General features: G+C 36.2%; 1 protein-coding gene across 1 annotated transcript in view; it reads left to right on the forward strand.

Annotated features, from left to right (window-relative positions):
* Window positions 1–15,001, forward strand: part of mute (gon-4 like protein muscle wasted) — a 1,102,179-nt gene that overhangs the window by 197,061 nt on the left and 890,117 nt on the right. The window contains exon 7 of the mRNA XM_090389940.1: window positions 14,162–14,272. Coding sequence (XP_090246066.1) covers window positions 14,162–14,272 — 111 coding nt within the window. The remainder of the gene's footprint in view (window positions 1–14,161; window positions 14,273–15,001) is intronic.

Genomic DNA, 15,001 nt, shown 5'->3' on the forward strand with positions numbered 1-15,001 from the left:
TGGGAGTCATTGCGGTACAAGTAAACACATGGGTTGTGTTAGGGTAGCTAAGAAAAAGAACAGGTGCATGTATACTTGTGTGTACACCAATGCTAGGAGTTTGGTAAATAAATTTGATGAATTTGAGGTATTGCCCAAAGCATCAAATGCGGATATTGTTGGGATATCAGATACATGGTGACACACATATATAAGGAATGCAGAACTGGAATTTGGGGCGTACAACACCTACAGAAAGGATAGACAGGATAGGAAAGGAGGAGAGGTTATGCTATTAGTTAAGAAACACATAAAATCCAAGGAAGTGAAGCCAGTCGGCATTGCTGGACAGTGCAGTGTCGAGTCAGTTTGGTGTGACATAAGCATTGGGAGATCAAAATTGAGAGTAGGAGTGTGCTGCTAATGGCCTAATGACTCTGATGAGTATAATAAGAAACTGTAGAGGGGAATAGAGTGGGCCAGTAAATCAGAGAGTCTTATAATGGAGAATTTTAATTTCCCAGATATTGACTGGAATTTGTGAGTTGGTCACTCACACACTAGCAAAGCTTTTGTGGATTTATTGGATGATTGTTTTCTACATCAGCATGTTTGGGAGGCAACTACAGGGAGTAATATTTGGGAGGCAACTAGAGGGAGTAATACTCTTGATTTGATTATCAGTAGTGATTCTTCATGCATTAAGAATCTGCAGATAAGGAACAACTAGGTGGCAGTGATCACAGTGTGCTGAAGTGGGATTTACTCAGAGAGGTAGCTACCATCAGGGGTAAAGCGAAGGGTTATTGCTTTCATAAAGGCGACTACGATGGTCTGAGACAATATTTAAATTCTATACAGTGGGACCAACCAATGATGTTACCAACAGCAAATTCAAAATGGGAAGCATTCAAAGAACTTAACTTGGAAGCTACTAGGCTTTACATACCAACTAAGAAATATTTTGCAAGGTTTAGGCCTAAATGTCAGATGAACTAATGAGACATATGGCAGAGAAGAAAAATGCATGGGATACATAAAAATTAACATGTGACACAGAAGCCGATGACAGATATAAGTTGATCTGTAGCCATGTTACAAAGGAGGTTAGGCAAGCGAAGGCAGATGACGACAAATCTTTGACAAGTGATGCAAAGAAAAACAGCAAAGAGTTCTTTACTTATGTAAACTGTAGAAGGAAGGGAATGAATCAGATTGGTCCACTTGATATCGATGGTTTAACTGTTGATGATCAGGAAGCTAACAAACTAAATGAATATTCTGCATTGACATTCACACATGAGGAGTTATTCAGTGAGGGGAATGCCAGAGGTGTATTCAACTCTGGCAGTAAGCTTGATAATCTTGTAATAACTGAGATTAAAGTGGAGGAGAAATTGTTGAAGATAAACACATGAAAGGCACCTGAGGTGGATGGGATCTATCCAGTTATATTAAAGGAGGCAGCAAAGGAAGTAAGCAAACCCTTAGCCGTAATTATGAGAGCTTCCTTAGACTCAGGGGAGGTACCCATAGACTGGAGATGTTCAAATGTGACCCCAATTCACAAAGGAGGATCAAAGGCTAACACAAGTAATTATAGACCTGTGAGTTTAAGCACTGCAGGATCATCTAGACAAGACTTCAGTTATAGCTCGGACACAGCATGGTTTTGTTAAGGAGAAGGTTGCCTGACCAATTTGATTGGATACTATGATCCAGTCACAAAAGAACTGGATGTAGGGAATAACTTTTATATTATATGCTTGGATCTTAGAAAGGCTTTTGATACTGTTGCACATGGAAGACTGCTGCACAAATCGGAGCAGTGTGGCATTGGAGGCAAATTGCTGCTATGGATAAAGGGGTGGTTAGGGGGAGAAGACAGATAGTGGTAATCAATGGACACTGCCCATTGTGGACTAAAGTTATTAGTGGAGTCCTTTAGGGTTCAGTGTTGGGTCCATTATTGTTTTCTGTATTTATAAAGAATATTGAAGACGGTATATCAAGCTTAATGTCCAAGTTTGCAGACGATACAAAGGTTGGCAGGGTTGTTAACGACACTACTGACGCTATGCTGCTGCAACAGGATCTGGAACAGTTGAGCAGATGGTCTGAGTGGTGGCAAATGAAGCTTAACATTGACAAATGTAAAGTACTAAATATGGGAAACAGCAACCCCAGAACAACGTATCAACTCTGTGGTACTACAGTGACAGTGGTAGAGAATGAAAAGGACCTGGGGGTGATTGTGCAGGCAGATATGAAGTTCTCTGAGCAGTGCCGACGGGCTGCAAGAGTCGCTCATGGTGTCTTATCTATGATATACAGGAATTTTCCTAACAGGGTTAAGGAGGTGTCTGGCCTAACCATTTCCTTGTATAAGGCAATGGTTAGGCCAGACCTTGAGTATTGTATATAGGTCTGGAGGCCTCATTTCAAGAAGGATGTAGAACTGCTGGAATTTAGTACAGAGAAGGGCAACAAGAGTTGTGAATGGAAGAAAGGGTTGCTCTTATGAAGAAAGGCCTAAGTTTTGCAAATAACAGTGTCTGGAGACTAGGCATCGGCGAGGTGATCTGATATAGGTGTATAAAGCCTTGAATGGTTTGAGCATGCTCAATGCTGATGGGATTCTGGTTCTTGCTCAGAATAATCACCTGAGAGGGTATAAATTCAAATTGAGGAAAAACAGATGTAGGATAGATGTGCGGAAATTTGCCTTTAGCCTCCGGGTAGTCGGTTGGTGGAACAGACTTCCATCCCTTGTTGTGGAAGTTGATAGCCTAAATAAATTTAAGGCTGGACAGCTATTTTGAATGAACAGAGGGGTGAAGTGGAAGTTTTTTTTTTTTTTTTTTATTGGCTGATCCTGTATAAGCTTGCTTTCTTGCATCATATGCCTCTACTAATGCTAAACAACTACCACAATCAGGGCAGGTGATACAGTACACAGAACCACTACTTAAAAAGGTGGGGATAAGTGTTTTCACACTAGAGATAAGTGATCATAATTTTCTGCCTGGAAGTTGTAAACACTTCATGTGATAGGTACGTAGATTTTTGGAAAGGTGGTCTGAAATGGCTGGGTAATAAGGGATGTAGGCGGTAGAAGTAGTTTCGTTAACCTGGGGTAGATTGGGGTGCATAGCAAGTTCACGAGCCTGTAAGTTGCCCTTTTCTAGGATATGAGCGGATTAGCCACAACTTAAGAGGTCGGCTCTTATTTTCAAAATATTCACCTGCCTGTCATATTCATAGAGCTAGAGTGGGTCCAGTCACGAGTGTGTAGGACACGTGCATTACTAAGTAAATGGCTGGGAGCATGCACTGACCTGTAGTGTTAAAACTGGCCAGTACAAATGGGTTTTCTATAGACTGAGGTTCTTAGTTGTGAGTTTGCATCTTGTATTAGCACATCTAGAAAGGAGAGGGTGTTGTTAGCTTCTAGCTTGATAGTAAACTGGATGAAGGGTGACAGGAAGTTTGTGCTATAATAGTTGGACCCTGGGGAATGATTGCGAAAATGTTGTCTATGTACCACCACCACCAGAGGGTGGTGGGGACGGGCGGTTCCCTACAAGGGGATGTTAACATCCCCTTATAGGGAACACCAACTGTACTGTTTCCAGCAGTGTTGAATTGCTGCACCTTATTATAGACTGCTATCTCTGAAGACCAAGTTTGGGGGGGGGGGGGTCCACGAATTGGAGATGTGCAAATATATTCCCAATTCACAAGGGGGGGGGGTCAAAGGGTGACCCTAGTAATTACAGACCTGTTAGTTTAACTTCTGTTCCAGGGAAAATCATACGTAATATGCTTATAAGCTATCATTAATTCTGCAATTAGGGCAGTCATCCCCTGTTGCACTAGGGAAACACTTTCTCCATTTGTGACATTTTTGAAATCTTTTATCAGAAAGAAATAATTCAAACTGTTTACTTTTTAATGACACTACATTTTCAATTTATTAAGAACACTTCATGTGATAGGTACGTAGTACACACTTGATTTCTTGAATAGGTACACACTTGATTTCTTGATTTGAACTATTGATTTCTGTGTATTGAATATATATGTTTTTAACTATATAGTATTGGTGTAAATACACCATAGTTAACCCATATATTTGAACTACGTCATGTAGTGTAGAGGGCATCATTTTAATTGTATCTCATAATGTGGTTGCCTTCACAACGAGATAGCTACTATTGCATTACTTCAAATAAATAACGCTTCTCTAGTAGAGACGACTACTGTTATTTATTTTCAGTGGTACCACCACCCAGATTTTTATTAGAATTATTAAAACCCATAAGGATTATGCCCTGTGCATTTAATTTTCCAAATACATTACCACCACACCCTTTTGGCTTCTCTCATAATGTGGATATAACTTCGCAACTGTGATGGCTTGTTGTATTACCTGGGTACCTGCCCGCCCACTGATGATGAAGTGATCGTCTTCGAAAAGATCGTCTGGGTGGTGGTACTGCTGAAAATAAATAACAGTAGTCTTCTCTACTAGAGAAGCATTATTTATTTGAAGTAATGCAATAGTAGTTATCTCGTTGTGAAGGCAACCACATTATGAGATACAATTAAAACGATGCCCTCTACGCTACATACGTAGTTCAAATATGTGGGTTAACTGTGGTGTATTTACACCGATACTAGATAGTTAATTATTAAAACCCATAAGGATTATGCCCTGTGCATTTAATTTTCAAAATATGTTTTTAAATATTTTTTAAAATAAAACCTTTTTGCCATTTGCATTTGTTCATGTTCAAACTCTTGTTCCTCTCCACATGACACGTTTTCTTGTTAGGGGGAATTAATGTGTGTTGATAAAGCTGATGCTGCTAGGAATATTGAGTTATACCTATGAAAATGTAACTCTTGCATTCTTTCTTATTGCTGCTCGAAATATTTCTTTGAGTTAATATGTGTCAACTACTCAAGTTGCTCCTAAAAGACAACTCTGATTTCAAATTCATATTTTTAATGATTGCATACATTAGGTTTAGAGTTTGTTTATGCCAATAATTTAGGAATATAGGCAGTTCTCGATTTACAAGTTTTCGCTTTACGAGTTCCTGGGTTTACGAGTTTTTTTTTTCCCAAGTATCAACAAAATCAAAAATATGAACATTAATTGCAAAAAATGAATATTAAACATTGATAAATACCGCATTCCAACCATGTGTGTAGCTATACAATGCAGTGTATCCCACTTTACGATATTAATCAGTTCCAGAGACACCGTCGTATCAATAAAATATCGTAATGTGAACCCAATAACACATTGTTTTTTGTTAATTCGTTTCAAGATCTTGGAAGTTGAAATTTTCACTGTATAACTAATCTATCTCTCTAAAATGTTATTTTTAAGGTCACGAGCGTGACCTTAAGGCCATATAACGTCATGAGCTTGGTTTGTAAATTGTATTAGTTACCAATTCAAATCATTAAAATGCACTACACTTTCATCTTTGAACCAATTTTGAACGCCTCTGTGATATTTTTCTAAAACACATTTCTGGAGGTCACTACCAAAAGACAATAAAAACAATTTGCATTTTCCGGGTTATTCGGCTTTTCTGTTACTGCAATCAATTATAAACGGGTAGTAAACTCTATCTTCTTGCATTTGCGAAAATACTGATAGCTGGAATTGTGTGGTGTTTTACGTTATTATGGTGAAATGTGTTTCCACTTCATTGAAATTTTCAATCGTATAAAAAAACAAATAAATTTTCAGAATCTTCTCTTTATTCCTTTTTTTAAGCTTCGTAAACTTGTTACTCCATGTGAATCGTGTTAGTTGCAATTTGTGTGTGCTGTTAAAAGATGATTATTATTATTAGCCAAACCAAGGTGCAAGGAAGCCTGAGGTTTATGCTGCACCAGCCAAAAAAAAAAAAAAAAAAAATTTTCTGAATTACCCCTGAGAGAGATGAAATTTATAAATAAAAGAGAAGATTATCTCGGAAACAAATGCCTCTTGGAGCATTTCTGAAAAAGACTAATCCTTGTGCAACAAACCAATGAGTGCCGAGCCAATAATGAGTGATCAACAAGTGTGCATTTAGTCGATGATGATAATGAAGAATAAACATTCTTTAACATTTGTAAGTCGTAAATAATTTCTTTATTATTATAATTTGCTTGATTTTTCAGGCTACGTTCCCATTTCTTAGGATAAATCAATCATTCTTTAAACATAAACTAATTAGCTAACTAATTTCATTGTTGAGAAAGTAACCCCTATTTTTATCCTTATGTCTATGGGAAATAAATTCCCACTTTACTAAAATTGTCATTGATATCCCTTTTGTATATAATTTATATTTACATTGGTGCAGTGGCACTCATTGGAAGGTTAAGAACATCTTATATTTCAAATCCTTTTATAACAAGTTGCCCCGCTGTTATACTTTAAATAGTAGGTAACACTTTCCCAATAGAAATGTCTATTGTTAGATATTCCCAGTTGAATATTACCACCTATCTGATGCTTTTTTTTGAGAGATAATGTTCCTTCCATTGGTGGAGTGGGTAGGAATCTCAAGTACAGACGGGCCTCGATTAACGCGATTAATTTGTCCCGCTAGCGCATCACACAAAACGGAAACGCGTTAATCAAATATCATAACCATTAGGAAAAATTATAATTGGTCCTTGACCTTCTGGAATGTCCATAAAGAATTTTAAAAATACCTTTTAAATAACTTTTTAACTGTATATAATGTAAAAGATAATGAAAATAATTATGGAATTAAATGTTTATTGCATAAAACAGCGGTTCTTAAACTGTGCGCTGTGGAATATTTTAAATTTTCGAGGGAAACATAGCGATACTCAACATCTGTCGGACACTGCACGAACTACTAGCTCGAGGTAGTTCACAGTTTCAGCATTTCTTATTAAGTTGTTTGGACCTAACTACTAAATGAAACTGTTAGTATTTCTTTTGGTCTGGGTGCGCCTTGAAAAAATTACCGAGACATTAAAGGCGCTGTGAACTGAGAAACTTTGGGAACCTCTGACATAAAATACACAATGAAGAAATTACTGTTGCGGAAATATTTGAACAGTGTTGACTTTCTCTTTTCATCAATCAATTTCCGATAGCCGACAACAATCTTTGCTGGGCCCTGGCGAAATAAATATCGCAGAGAACATCAAACCTTTTGTTTGAGGTTCTATGCGATACGAAAGATTTCATCTAATTCTTTTACTGTTATCTCCTTTGCGGTAACATTTTCATCTGGCTCATTTAAAAATTTGAATTTTTAAATTCAAGTCTGCATTGACTTTATTAGCAGGAGACAAACACGTCTTCTTCCGATGGTTGATGGAACACACTGAGGCAGGCAGCAGGCAAATGTTTGTTTATTGACCGTACGACTAGTGGTAAGCTTAATGCTCGATTCAAATCTTTTTCAACTATCGCATAAAAAAAAAAAGATCGCGTTAACTGGAAATTTGCATTGTGTAAAGTGAAAAGTGGTATCATTTTTCAAATAGCATTAAGTGAATATCGTGTTAATCGAACTCGTGTTATGTGAGGCCTAGCTGTATAAAAGTAGACAACCCAGTTTTTTCAGACAACCCTCAATATGAAAGATCCCGAAAGTTTCAAATTTGAAACTGCCATTTAGCCTTTGATAATAATTTTTCTGTCTGGCTATACAAGTTTTTTTTCAAAAAGTTCTGGACTGCTATGATGTAGTGCTATGTTATTCAAACAGGGGAAAACTTAATCACCTTTGAAATAATGTTTTTTGAGGCACTTAGCCTGACGAATTTCCCAGTTTTAAGCAATTCTGGATATCCCACATTTGAAATAGCTAAAAGCTGAGCTATCATATTACTGTTATTGTTTGTACCTTACATAAATTGAAGAAAGTTGGGTGCAGGATAAATTAGCCAGCAGGTGTTTGATTGTTAGAACAAACTCCCTCCCATCTATTGTTGTGGAAATGGGTACTATGAATAAATTCAAGAAAATACTAGAAAAATTACACTACCCACCATGATATTTACCTCCAGCAAATCAATGGTTATTTCTGGTCAAGTTTTATGTATAGAATTTAAAATCAATCACAAAAATTTCCTATCACATCTCAGTTTTAAGATATAGATAGATAACTGGATTCTGTACAAATATATCATTACTGTACGAAATACAATTTTTATACTTATTAACTTTCGGTTGGTTTTGTTTATTGGGCTAAAAGTTAAGCAAGTACATCATTACTGTTCTTGCAATATAGTATATTTTGATTTTGATGCACTTTTCCAGACAAGTCAGTATTTTTATTAATTTTATTACACCATTCAGCTGTTCAATATATATTGTATGATAAACTATGCTACAAGAATGCACCGTCTGTTCAACTTTACCAGTTGCTTTTACTGTTTTTAGGTTAATGCAGTGTTAAAATGGAGAAGACAAAGCACAGAACTCGTGTCAATCACCCAGACAACTTCTGCTATGTTTGTGGACACTTAACCCCAAAAACTCAGAGGAAGAAAATATACAATGCCACAAAAGTTGCATTGTACTTAGGCTGCAAGATTGGTGACCAAGAAAAGAAATTGGGCTCCACATATCTGTTGTACTACTTGTACAATGAACTTAAGGCTGTGGTTTTATGGCAAGCTGAGAACATTACCTTTTGTCATCCCTATGGTGTGACGTGAGCTCAAGAATCATTTTGATGACTGCTATTTTTGCATGACAAAAATAAAAGGTATTTCCAGTAAGAGCTAGCACTGCATCAAATATCCAAATATTCCATCAGCAATTAGGCCAATGCCACACGGTAAAGAACTGCCAATACCTGTGTCACCAAAATCTTGAGATATTGGAAGTAGTGATGTGAAGGTACAGAAGAAATCGTTTTACCAGATGTCACAGAACCATGTACTTCACATGATTTGGACTATGAGCTAGAAAAAGAAAAGGCCCCACACTACACTGAACAAGAAGAATTAAGCGACTTCATCAGAGACTTGGGCTTACCCAAAAAGAAAGCTGCATTAGCATTAGTAGAGGCATTCGATGCAAGAAAGCAAGCTTATGCAGCATCAGCCAAAAAAATAAATAAATAAAAAATAACCACTTCCACTTCACTCCTCTGTTTGTTCGAAATACCTGTCCAGCTGAGCATTAAACTTATTTAGGCTATCAACTTACACGACAAGGGATGGAAGTCTGTTCCACCAACCAACCACCCGCTGGCTAAAGGCAAATTTCCGCATGTCTATCCTACATCTGTCTTTCCTCAATTTGAATTTATGTCCTCTCAGGTGATTATTCTGAGCGAGAGGAAGAATCCCATCAGCATTAAGCATGCGCAAACCATTCAAGGCTTTGTACACCTCCATCAGACCACCTCGCCGGTGCCTAGTCTCCAGACACTGTAATTTGCAAAACTTAAGCCTTTCTTCGTAAGAGCACCCCTTTGTTCCATTCACTAATCTTGTTGCCCTTCTCTGTACTCGTTTCAGCATCTTTACATCCTTCTTGAAATGAAGCCTCCAGACCTGTATACAGTACTCTAGGTGTGGCCTGACCATTGCCTTATACAAGGGAATAATCGCCTGCTAGAAAAATTCCTATATATCATTGACAATTACTCGGATCCAGACTACAACAGTGGAACTTACTCGCCAAAGGTACAAACATTACAATATACTGTAATGGCATTTTTTCATTGATGTGTCAAAGCTAAGTTTTAAAGCGGTATTGCTTCATAACGGAAATCTTTTCATATCAGTTCCTCTTATTCATGCTGTTGGTCTGAAAGAAACTTACAATAGTATGTCTCAGATTCTTTCTGATATACGTTGCAATGACTATGGTTGGAATGTTTGGGTTGATCTCAAAGTGATTGAACTGGTTGTTGGGTTGCAAGGTGGTTTCACTAAATACTGTTGTTTCCTGTGTTTGTGGGATAGTCGTGCAGCAGGCAAACACTACGTCGTACAACACTGGGACAAGAGAGATGAATGTATTCCCGGCAAAAGCAACGTAAAGAATGTTCCATTGGTTGATCCACAAAAGGTTTTTCTTCCCCCTTTACACATCAAGCTTGGACTGATTAAGAATTTCACTAAGGCACTGGATAAAGAATGCAGAGGATTTGCATATTTGGGCTTACCCAAAAAGAGGATTTGCATATTTATGGAAAATATTTCCAAATTTATCTCATGCAAAGCTGAAGGAAGGAATTTTCATAGGTCCTCAAATAAGATGAAGAATTTCAAAGAAACCTGAATGATGTTGAACTGGCTGCATGGAAATCTTTCAAAGCTCTGGTACACGGATTCCTCGGAAAGAGAAAAGAAAAGAACTATGCGCAACTAGTAACAAACTTGCTGAAATGTTACAAGAACATGGGGTGCTGAATGTCACTGAAAATGCATTTCCTTCATTCCCATCTGGATTTATTTCCTGAAAACTTAGCAGATGTCAGTGACGTATTTTCCATTGCAGATGAGACGTATCTGCAATGGAAAAACGATACTAAGGTCACTGGGACTCTGCCACGATGGGAGATTACTTTTTGTTCCTTAAACGGGAAAGCAATTGGAGTATAAAGGGAAATCATTGAGTGAGAAACATGTCTAAGTAACATATATTGTGTGTAATAATTACAACCACGTATGCTGATATCGTATAAAAACAAGGAATTTAAAAAATGCGTTTATCTTTTGATGTAGACGTGACAGGAGTAAAAGATTGATATTTTCATAATCGGGACATTAATTTTGTTCAGAATAACCAACTTTCGTTCCAGAGGTATGAACAAAAAAAAATTGTTGGGTAGTGTTATTGGAGGTGATGTAGGAATTTTTTTTTTTTTTTTTTTGGCCGATGCTTTATAAGTTTGGTTTCTTGCATCATATGTTGCTACTAATAATAATTATCAAATTGACATCCTTTCAAGTTTTTTTTTTTTTTTTTTTTTCAGTCTATGAAAAAAAATCAATAGCCATCTGGTGAATTTGGGGGTTACTCAACTGGAGCGATTGTGTTTTGTCAAAAAAAAAAAAAAAACTTAAAAAGTATTAAAAAATGAAATGGCACATTATTTTGGTGAAGCAGCCAGTTTTTGGAGTCTCAATTTTCAGTTATTTTTTCTATGAACTACACCACGAAGACTTTTCAGAACACAACATGGCTTTCATTTTTGCTGTGCACATGTGACCTTTTTTTTTGGGTTGGGGAAATAACGAGTCCTTTATTGGGATGACTGCTGATTTGGTTTGAGGTCATACCCACAAACACACATTTTATCTCCAGACCTCGAAAAATGACATTAATTGTACATTTAAACAAATTGAAAGTTGCGCTGGCACTGCTCAGTTTGTTTGTCTGTTAAAAGCTGCTACATAAACATTGTGGAAATGGGCTCCATGTTCAAATGGAATGAAATAAAATGGAGTGTTATGATCCGAAGGAGATAAGAGGCTTCATCAGTGATTTAGCATTAGAATTAGAGGCATATGATGTAAAAAAGCAAGCTTATACAGTATCAGCCAAAAAAAAAATCCCACATCACCTGTGGGAAATTTTTCTCCAGTTCTTCCTTGAATTTAATTAAGTTATCAACTTGTACAACAACAGATGGAAATTTGTTCCAGCAATCAACTATCTGCTGGCTAAAGGCAAATTTTCACACATCTATTCTACAACTGTCTTTCCTCAATTTGAATTTATGGCCCCTCAGGTTTGTAATCTGAGCAAGAGGAAGAACATTGAGCCATCAACATTGAGCCTGCTCAACCCATTCAAGACCTTATACACCTCAATCAGATAACCTTGCAGGTGCCTAGTCTCCAGATGCTGCAATTTGCGGAACTTAAGCCTGTCTTCATAAGAGGACCCCTTCAGTACCTTCACCAATCTTGTTGCCCTTCTTTAACAATTGCAATTATGATGCCATATAAGGTTGCTTTTATGTGTAATTTGTCTCTACTACTACTAATTAAACTTTTGTCATTTTGTACCAGTTCTCAGACCAGAGAAACAATTTCATCATTTGTTTAAGTTCAGTCTCTTCCAGATCATCAATCACTTTTCACACACTCTGCCATTTTTGAAATGATGGCACCAGTCAGTAATTTAGTTTAGTTTGTAGTAAATTTTATTGAAAATCAGATGTATTGCTTGCAGTTTTTCTGATTTTTCAAGCAAAATCTAACTCACATACACATTTTCAGTGCACTCCAATGTATTGAAATTTGATGGGATGTGAAAACATATCTTACTACTGGCTGACTGTAACAGACTGTAACAATCAGCCAGTAGTGAAAACATATCTTACTACTGGCTGACTATAATATGGACTGCCTTAAGTGAATGATAGCTTACTGCAAGGAGCTAATTATGGATATGACATGTCTAAACACATGTTACATCCTTTGTTTCAGAGTTCTGTTGTCTCACCCTTAAACAAAACACATCATCTAGTTCCTTTTTGAACCTACCCTGTGAAGCCAAAATAGGAAAAAATTAATAATTGAAAGCAGTATTGATTTTTTTTTTTTTTTTTTTTTTTTTTTTTAAAAGAACTTCAAAATTTCTCATAAAAAATTTACTCCGGTGCAGTGTATGTACTGTTTTGGTGTATGGATGTTTTCCATTTGTTTGTATAAATCTGAAAATGTATATACATTTTGAGTGTGTATATTATATTATATTATAATATAATATATGCATATTATAATAAATATGACAGATAAAAACCAGATAAATTTGACAGATAAAACCAGATAAACATGATGGATTATCTGGTTTTACTCTTTAGTATAATCTCTTATATTTTATATATATATATATAAGCAAAGTTATAATAATTAAGTGAGAGGGGAAAAAATATATATAATAATTTATATAAAAAAATTTTAAATGTCTATATATTGTATACTTAATGCAGTTGTATGTTTATTAAGGGGACTTCAAATACATTTCAAATATGACCTTTTTCAAAAGCTTTCAGTATATGCTGCCATCTCTTATTTATGTTTTCAACTAACAGTGGATGATTTTAATAAATTACAGCATAAAAATGAAAATATATTTTAAAATCAAAAGATGAGGAATCATACTGTTAAGCCATTTTCATAAAATTTTGTCTTACAAAAGCTGGAATTTTCTGAAATATGGATCCAAAGTTGAATTTATATACATAAATAAATGTAGAGGATAGTTTTAAATCAAAACTTAAACAAACAATAGTGCATTTGAAATTAGTTGGAAACCAGTTTATTTATTTTTTTAAATTTTTTCTTGAGTTTTACGACTTTTTAAAAACTTTGATTTGAGTTTTAAAGTATTTTCACTCCACTATTGGGAATTTAAAAGTCAAAATAAGAAGAATAAATTACTATTTCATATCATTTATGTACAAAATTTTAATTTTTATGAAATTTCAAAATTCTTAAAAAAATTTGCTCCACAGAGTTCATCTAGGGGTGAACTTACTAATCGTGGCTCAGATATTTTCAGGAAACACACTCCTGTAAAGGTTAACAGTTTCCACCTGTCAGAATTTTGTAATACATTTAGGTGTTGCAAAGCTACTCATGAGGCACTTCCGCACCTGATGATGACCACCTGGCTACGGAGGTGCCTCATGAGTAGTTTAGACCGGGGTTCGAGCCCGTGATCACCAAATACGGTGGATACTGAAAGGTCAGGGAATGACCACTGCATGTTCCCGGAGCAATATGACCTTAGTTGCTAATGCTCCTAAAAAACCAAATAAAAACAACAACTACTCATGCTTTACTTCACTGTTCTTATTGCAAGACATTAAACGAAGATATATTTGAACTAGCAGTTAGGAAATAATGGAACTAATCTGATTATACTTTTCTAGCTACAGTTGAAGGTCTATATAATACGCCCCCCCCAAGGGAATGAAAAAAAACGGTCACTATGTTGGAAGGGCATTATATCGATTGTTCCTAAAATTGCATTAGGTTAATTAGAAATTGGCTGTGACCAACCACATAGGACATTATAACATATAGGACGTGGAAAAGAGGGTCGCTATAAAGAGCTTTGACTGTAGTTTTAATTAATCAACAATCTAATTCTGCCTTTTTATAATTTTGCAATTTAACGAATTTTATACTTACTCTGGTTTGCTAGCTTTGGTCCACTTCACTAAGTGAGCAACGGGATTGTTTCGGAGATGAAGATTTGTCTGGAGATGACAATACATCTGATGAAGAGTGTGATAAACCACTAGATGAGGAAGAGGTATTGTAATATATCACTGAGAAGTTAATTTGCTAAAATTAATTTAGTTATATTATGACGCAGGAAGATAAAAAAAAAAAGATATTGAATAAGTCCCATTAGCATTAGTAGAGGCATATGATGCAATAAAGCAAGCTTATATAGCATCAGCCAAAAAAAAAAAAAAAAAAAAAAAAGCCTTCCCATTTCATGCATCCACTCTCTCCAAATGTCTGTTTAGTTCTTGAACTTATTTAAGTTGTTGGCCTCCACTACAACAGATGGAAGTTTGTACCTACTATCAACCACCCACTGGCTAAAGGCAAATTTCCAGCCTTTTATTCTCCCATTGTCTTTCCTCAATTTGAATTTGTCCCCTCAGGTGAGTAATCTGAGCAAGAGGAAGAATTCCATCATCATTGAGCTTGCTCAAACCACTCAAAGCCTTTTATACCTCAGTTAGATCACCTCACATGTGCCTAGCCTCCAGAAGCTGCAATTTGCAGAAAGTTAGCCTTTCTTGGTAATAGCAACCCTTTGTTCCACTCACCAATCACGTTTCCTTTCTCTGTACTCATTCCAGCATCTCTACATCTTTTAAAATGAGGCCTCCAGACCTGTATACAGTACTCAAGGTGTTGTCTGATTATTGCCTTATACAAGGGGACAATCACCCTGGAATCCCTGCTTGCAAAATTCTTATATATCATTAACAAGACACTATGAGCTACTCTTGCAGCCTGTCTGCAC

The sequence above is a fragment of the Mastigoproctus giganteus genome, chromosome 2 (genome assembly GCF_048544385.1).
Source record: "Mastigoproctus giganteus isolate SK-2022 chromosome 2, ASM4854438v1, whole genome shotgun sequence".
NCBI classification, from domain to species: Eukaryota; Metazoa; Arthropoda; class Arachnida; order Uropygi; family Thelyphonidae; genus Mastigoproctus; species Mastigoproctus giganteus.